Genomic DNA, 8,259 nt, shown 5'->3' with positions numbered 1-8,259 from the left:
AAAAAGAAAGTAAGAGAAAAGAAAATTATGTGAGGAGAAGCTTGAGGAGATGCCTAATCAAAAACTGACTTCACTTGAATCAACTTGAGGAAGAAGGCTTTATTACATTTTCTAAACTTTTATTTGAGTATTAGCATACTTACTAATAAAGATCTCATGAAGTTCTTTTTCATATGAATATTCTAAGTAACTTTAATATGACAAATTGCAATTCTTCTTGAAATAAATAGAGAATCAGAAAACTTAGACTTAACTACTAAGTATTCTTACACTTTTAATTTTGAATTAAGTTGTGTTATTATATTTAGTAGACCGAATTATAGAAATTTAGAAGTTAAAATTTGTACCATAAGTCATATTTTTATATAGTAAAAGTGTTATTTGAGGACAAGTAACATTTAAGTTTGGGGGACTTTGATGCACAAAAAATATATGCATTTTTAGACTTATATTTTATACTCATTTTTGGTGATATTGCACTTTAAAGAAAGGTATTTTGCATGTTTTTTGCTTCAGATACAAGAAATGGAATTTTGGTGAAAAAGAAGCAAAAACAGTATAATTTGGAGCTAAAACGAGCAAGAAAGAAGATTATGGCCTGACACATCTCGATAAGTCTTTCTATGCTTAGTCTACTTCTCACTTATCACATATTTTTGACTGAAATTACACTTTAAAGAAAGGTTGTTTTCATGCTTATTTTGTAGGTCTATCTGTTAAGAATGCAACACAATTGAAACGGGGTGAAACAAAGCTAAAATGGAGCAAAACGAAGCAAAATGGTGGAGCTGCGCAGGGTGGGCGTTGTCTGCTAAATAAAATTTTGTTAGTCACCGAAGGCGCCAGAGTCCAGAGAACGATGAAAAATGGCATCGATAGCACCAGGGATGTTTATTTGCCCATATACATTGAATTTAGATGATTTTTGGAATGTTGCTTGAGGCATCTCTTGGGAAATTCATCCCTACACTACAATTGAGTAATTTTATGTCAGAGAAAGTGTGTGTGTGAGTAGAAAATTTGGAGAATATTTATAGATCTTAGAATAGGAGTAGAAATGTAGATTTCTACCTTTTTGGAGAGATTGGAGAGAGGATTTTGAGAGAATATGTAATGAGATGTACTAGTATTGTATGGATCAGCGGGAGACTTTGTGGGAGAGATTTTTACATTTTTTTCAAGGAAAAAAAGCTAAGTATTGTGTTCTTCATTATCTTATGATTTCTTAAATACTTATCTAGTAGATTTGCTTTGATGAAAAGAAGTTTTCAGTTGTGTTTTATTTGTGCTTTGTGATGTATTTTTCTTACTCTGTCTTTTTATTAGGAAATAGTGGCATGAGAAGATTATGCCATTGTTTTTCTTTTACTTTTCTTTTGTAATGAGTAGGATTCATGTAATGAGTAGGATGGATTCATGTTTAGGATATTGTGATGCATGCTAGAAGAAGTTTTGATTATAAATGTGATAGTTTTTACTTGCACTTTCTTTACATTACAATAAGGGCCCGTTATAGTGTTAAAATTTGTTGTAATTGCATTAAAACCCGAGAGGGCGGTGTAATTCTTAACAAAGTGGAACGACATTTGAATTCCATGAATGGTGAAGTTCATGGGGGTTTGAGTGCAAATAAATAAGGAAATATATATTACTGGGCGAAGAATTGGAGATTCAAGGGTGATAGACTAAAATCCCCAATTCGGTCTTAGTGTTTAAGAACTACAGCGAGAGTTAGCCTTCAGTGGAAGGGAAGTGGGAGGTCTTGAGTGAGAGTCAAAATCCTCTTAGCCTAACCACAAATTTAGAGACTAAACCTAAGATTATCCAAAGATTTTCTATAACACTTGACTGAGGCTAGAGAATTAAAATTGCTCATATTTGGCACATACAATATTTAATGTATATCCTTCCTTTATGTTATCCAATTCACTACATAAGAATAACATTTTTAATATCTCAAAATTCTCCAAACCGATTCATCCAAAAAGTGTTATCTTTAGAGTCAATATTTTCATTTAGGAGTAGTTATTTATTATTTTAAACTTAAGACTTACATTTAGGAGTACTTGTTAGAAAAACCACTTAAATCGATCTTCCAAACTAAGGACTAATAGTAGTAGACTAGAATTTGACTAAGGACTTCTTACCTTGCTTCTTCGTGGGATCAATACTGGGGTTTTAAAAGAAAGCCCTATATTACTTGAAGCAATACGTGCACTTGCGTAGAACCACTAGTGTGTGAACTATTACTAGTGTGTATGTGAACTATTTTATATATTTTATATAACATTTTGATTTTGCACATTAAATACTTAATATAAATTAGGTCAAGATTTTGGTCATACTTTTGGAAGCTAAATTACTACATAAGTTTGGGACGGGTCAAGCAGAGACAGGTTAAGTTTTTGACACTATTACAGGGGATTTAAATTGACATAAAACATGCAGAAAAATAACACACACTAGAGGCACATCTAGTTTTTGGAGCCGTTGCCGGGGATTAAAATCTTAAAGTAGTGGTGTCAACTTAATAAATACTTGCATATAAGAAAATCACATCAAGTCACATAGGTTAAAGGATCTCCATCAAAACAAGATTTAGAAACTTAAGTTATCAAGATCCTTTTAGACCCAAAGGATCAAGGTTTAGGTCCTTTAATCAGTTGGATCAATGAATTTAGTGCAAATGGCTAGCATCTCCTACTAGAGAAGGAGACAAAAATAACAATGTTCATTTCCCTATGTTGGGAAAAACAAAAAAAACCCGCTATGATCACTAGTTACACTATCTAAACCATAGGTCCCACTCCTTAACTATAGAGCCAATGTTTATGTCTCGCATGTAAGGTGTTTGGTGACATGAAAGGGGAGTTTATGATATTAGTTAAATGATTAATCATTTAATTAATCATAGAAACATTAAAAAATAAATTAAATTAAATTAAATCAATAAAACTATTCAAACTATTCGTTTTATAGAGCATTACAAAATAAAAAAAAACGTTAAATTTTGCATAATATTTAGGACCTAGTTTCAAAAATACAGAAATCATAAAAACTTATATTAATATTACATTAAATATCAAATTACAATCATTTTTTTGAGAAAATTCCTTAGGTCCATGGGGAATTTTGAAATTTTCCTAAAGTTTTCTTGGGCCAATTTTGGGTTTTCTCTAAATTTTGCCCAAATTATATAATTAACATAATATTGGGATCAGTTAGTGTAATAAACCCTTAAAGCCACTTCTAATTCTTAAATCAATGAACCTAAAATTCAACTTGGTCGTCGATTTCAAACAGTAGTTCATTAGCTCTAATTAGGGTTTGAGTGGCTTAAACCCCAAAAAATGACATAAATAATCTTAGTTAAATTTACTAATTATTTAACATAACCCTAATTATGGAACAAAACCTCGCGGAGTAGTGAAATATCACTTCGAGATTGGAATCATCGTAGGGTATTACTTTCGTCACTTTGGTTGAAATACTATTCCATGTCATCGAAGTCTATGTGTAGTCCCCCTGATGCAAACAAACAGAATGACACAGTGGTCAGAGCCTAGTTTAAATAGCCCTAAATCTTGCAATTACATAATATTAAAATTTTTGAGACTTTGAATGAAATATGAAATAGTATTTGAATATTGTATGCTTATAATCAAACCAGATGTCACAGAAAGAGGTCTTCAAAGAGTCTAAGATTACTCTATCTTAAATTAATTAAAGTACTTGTATTTTGAATGAACACTCTATGATAAAAGAAAACTAAAAGAAAATAACAAAAGTTTGACAGAATGTTTTAAGATTTTGACAAGAATAACTAAAAATCACACTTTTAAATTATGAATGAACTTTTATTTATCACAAGAAGGGGACCTAAAGTTTTATCCAATAACTAATGATGTTGGCTACCACTAATAATTATTGTTATCTGGCTACCATCAATCAAATACCATTGCTGAATAATTATTGTTCAAACACCATCGCCCGATTTTGTGCCCACAACAATTGTCGCCTGCTCACTTTTTTTGACTGTTTATGTCTAGATGTCATCTATTATTTTCACTTAATCTTATTCATTCAATTAATATTATTATTCTACAATACAACTATCACAATCACTAGAGACTAAATAAATGCTATATATATATATATATTGTAATCTAATTATTGTATGTAGTATTAATTTTAAACGAAATTTATATAATTATAAGTCTGATTTTTTAAATATGAATTACCTTTTGGTTAATATACATTTCTTAAGTAATTTATTTTTAAACAAAATTGCCACAGTTATTCTATATAACCTTTCCCAGCTGAGAAATGGCCGCTTAATGGGGATGCTTAACATTTCTAAGAGAAAGAACCGTCCAAGCCAGAATAGCGGGAGGAGAGAGAGAGAACGAGCCGCAAACTTGCACGTGGAGAAAACGGGGGGCTTGGCCAGCGGATCCCCCTTTGCCTAAATATAAATCCTCATTGCTTCTCGTCTTCTTCCCGCTGAAGCTCCAACAATGATAATCCCTTCTGAGAATGTCCCTGCGTCGCCGCCAGAATCTCCCACACCTTCTGTTTCCTCCACACCACCATCTCGGCTACGGAATGCGTTCATGTCTGGTCTCCATAACATTGATATCCCGTTTCATAGGACGTGGGGAAGGCACCAAGTTCTCCGCTGCCTAAACACTGATCGAAAGGGTGAGATTATCACCCACAACCGCAAATCTAATCTAATCGAGACCTCTGCTAATTTGCCTGAACAGGTAAGACTAGATGAAACCCACGTCAGAATTAACGATGCCGTCGTTATCACAGATACCATAAATCAGTCTGAACGCAATCACCAATCGGATGATCTTCGAGAACGCAATCACATTCCTCCTTCAAATTCGCCTTCCATTGTGACTCGGCCGTGTAATCGAAGAAGAACCAGGAGGGTGCCGATTCTCAAAATCCCTTGCAGCGATGTTTCTCCTCCACCACCACCAGCTCCGTTACGGAAGAGCATGCGGAAGAGGTCCGTCCGTCTGATATATGACAATGCTTCTCCACCACCACCACCACCAACACCTCTGTCGCGTAAGAGCGTGCGAAAGAGATCCGTCCGTCTCATGCCTGACAATCTCGAGAAGCGAGAGCATTGTCCTAAGATCTCAATTTCTCTCTCACGCAAAGAGATCGAAGAGGACTACTACACATTGACTGGATTGCCCCCATGTAAACGTCCTAAGAAGCGACCGAGAGTCATAAAAAAACAGCTTGATGTGAGTTAGTAGCTTTAGCTTAATTAAATGTCTAACCTTTGTTGTTTCACTATTTTCCCTAACCTGATTCTTCAAATTTTCTGCACAGCAACTGCTCCCTGGCTCGTTGCTGCCCTCCATCACACCATCTAAATATGATGTGCCAGATTAGCCTAAGCTCTTTTGACGTTCCACGAATGCTGGATTTCTTTCAGGATACATTGAGAGGCCAACTTCTGCTCCTCGTTCAATATTTATATATATGCTAAGTATGCATTAATTGGCTGGTTTTTATGTAAGTACGTAAAGGGCATTGCAGTGGTCGATGTCCCTCATTGGAATTTGCTTATGTATTCCAAGCTAAAATAAAAAATGCCATCGAACAGTGTTTATTTAATGTGCTTTTTTTTATTGTTTATTGCTGCATCAGTGAAGGAAGTTCTCTTTTGGTTATATTTGGTTTGTCATCCCACAACTACATAACTTTCAAATGAAAATTTAAAATAAAAATAGAGATGAATCATTTGTATTTTTTTCTGAGTTATACATATACATACATACATACATATATATATATAGTTAGTCGAGGGCTTGCTTTACTAAAATTAATCAAATGATTACGGTTGTTATTAACTTGCTAAATTTATTTCTTAACCGCCGGACTGCCCTAGCAGTAAAGTATTAGGCTTCTTTATGATCTTAGGTTAGTGTGTCGGCATTTTATTTGTTTATTTGCTTGATCAACAAATTTGGTGTGCTGAGAATCTCAAGATAATTTTCTAATAAATTTAATTTTCATATAAAAAACATTGAGTATTCCAATTTCAGACAGCTTGCAAGCAAATTGACCAAACACAATGGCATCAATGTTTGTCCAATCTGAATCAAATCAATCAATTTTGACATCGTCAAAGTATTAAAATGTTCGCAAAATATTGTCTAATCCAATGAACCACTCTGAGTTGTCTGGTAGATTGAACCCAATTTGCATTAAGGCTCTTAAAGATTATATAAGTAAAGCCCTACCCCATTTTTTGAAGAGTGGAGCTAAAATTTGAACCATAGGAAACCCAGACCTGGGAGAAGGAGCTGAATTCCAGTGTTCTGCACTGAAGATGCAGCAAACACCACCCACTTCTGCAATCACGACCACTGCTTATCGGTCGAAGACTGCTCATTGCTCCTTACAACGAACGACCGCTCACTACTCATCACAACGATTTCCCTTGAGGAATCACTACATGTGATATGGAATCCCAGTGTATATTGCTGAGTTGTGAAACAAACTAAGCAGCAACGCATCCCAGAGACAGTATAACAACCCATCTCGAAGGTGTAACAATGCACCCTAAAGATAGTATGAAAATGCCCCAAAGATGATACAACGTGCACCTCTCATAAAGTGTAGCAACACACCACAAAGCCGTGTAACGAAGCATCTCAAAGACTGTCTTACAACTCACCTCAAATATAATGCAACACGCATCCTATATACACTATAACAAAAAAACTCAAAGATGGTGTAATGACACGCCTCGAAGTTAGCGTAACAACGCTGCCTAAATATGATGCAACGATGCGCCCCACATACGATGCAACCGACACTCTTGGAGTAAGCATCTGTAAGTCACATGTCCAATAGCTATCTTGGTTTTCAACTATGTTCTCTATCCCAAGCTGACACTACAACCACCATCTACAACAGAATCAGCGGTTTACTGCCTCCATAACAATCGACAACGACCTTTATAGTGTGTTTCAACTATTTTTGTTGAATTAGTGGTGTACATCAACTTTGTAATTTCATCATCCCTAACTTTGAAGAAGAGTGGGTCTGTCTACTTCCCATGTCATAGTGAATTGTTTCAACCGAGCTAGATCTCGTGTTTCTTCTCGTTTCTAAAATTTTTCACGTAAGAACTTCTAGTGTCTTTACAAATCACTTTAATTACCTGAGTGTGTGCAACATTTTTAAGCAATACTAAGAAGTTGGATAGTCACTTTACAAGCATTAATTATCCATGACACATTATTTTAACATCATTTGTGGGAAGCAAAGTCCCATTCGGCATTGTCCTCAAGTCTGAGACATCAAGCCCCTACTTTGTTTCCAATGATATTCATCATTAAATTGAAGAACGAACCTCCATTTCACCTCTTTAAGATCATTTTTTTTTTGCATTCTTCAATGTGGAGGGCAACCATCTTTGCAATGTCAAAAGGTCATTCAAGTTAATGTTTAGGACACAGTTGTGGCAAGATTGTCTTCCCTATCTTATTCAAACACAACATCTATGAAAACTTCTTACAAACTAGGGATGAACTTAAAATGATTAAGTTTTAAGTTGCAAAAATATATTTGCATTATTAATAAGACATCGAGCATTTCGGCCATACTTATATAGCTTAATTTATACTCAAGTTGTAAGACCTACTTACACTTAATGAATAATAACATGTCCTATCTTGCATTCATTGAGACCGATCACACATGATTTTTACTATGATTAGGCACTTTAGATGGAGCCCTTTCTAGGCAAGGGTAGAAGTCCATTGCATTTTTATTCATCGTATTTTCTTCCCTATAGACTAGTGTTTCGAGATTTCACTTCATTTAGTGGACCATAACTTAGTCTTAGGATTATGAGATTATTTGTCTAGCTATAATGTAAATCCCCTCCTTATAGGCATTCTCACGACCAGATTCATGTGATATAAGTCCTAAATTTCTAATGAAATGTCAAAATAAAATATCAAATAAATTTCTATAAAAATCATTAAAGCCTAACAATAGGATAATTGAGATGTCATTGAGCTTTTCAGTATCTTTGACATATCCTACTTTTCTTCATTTGGGTTCCATAATTAATTATTTTACGTTTGAGATTTTCCCCTTTTGATATTTCTAATACTCAATCATTACAACATAAACTTAGAATTTTTTTGAAGATGAAAACCAGTCTTAATCAAGAGTTTTCTTAATTAAATTCAGTTACTTAAAATGTAATTAACT

General features: G+C 34.3%; 1 protein-coding gene across 1 annotated transcript; it reads left to right on the top strand.

Moving 5' to 3' along the window:
• Positions 1–4,517: 4,517 nt before the first annotated feature.
• LOC110032285 lies at positions 4,518–5,711 on the top strand. The gene is made up of 3 exons (XM_020735859.1): positions 4,518–4,701; positions 4,819–5,267; positions 5,356–5,711. The coding sequence occupies exons 1-3, from the start codon at positions 4,518–4,520 to the stop codon at positions 5,416–5,418; spliced, it is 696 nt and encodes a 231-aa protein (XP_020591518.1). The 3' UTR covers positions 5,419–5,711.
• Positions 5,712–8,259: the final 2,548 nt, after the last annotated feature.

This window comes from Phalaenopsis equestris, unplaced genomic scaffold (assembly GCF_001263595.1).
Source record: "Phalaenopsis equestris unplaced genomic scaffold, ASM126359v1 Scaffold000906, whole genome shotgun sequence".
In the NCBI taxonomy this organism is placed as follows: Eukaryota; Viridiplantae; Streptophyta; class Magnoliopsida; order Asparagales; family Orchidaceae; genus Phalaenopsis; species Phalaenopsis equestris.
The sequence above is the reverse complement of the archived record's forward strand: the minus strand, read 5'-3'. Positions and strand labels throughout refer to the sequence as shown.

Coding starts and splice junctions, on each gene's coding strand:
- LOC110032285 (XM_020735859.1), top strand. CDS start 4,518: ATGATAATCCCTTCTGAGAATGTCCCTGCGTCGCCGCCAGAATCTCCC. Junction 4,702..4,818: donor CCTAAACACTGATCGAAAGG/GTGAGATTATCA, acceptor TCGTTATCACAG/ATACCATAAATCAGTCTGAA. Junction 5,268..5,355: donor TCATAAAAAAACAGCTTGAT/GTGAGTTAGTAG, acceptor TTTTCTGCACAG/CAACTGCTCCCTGGCTCGTT.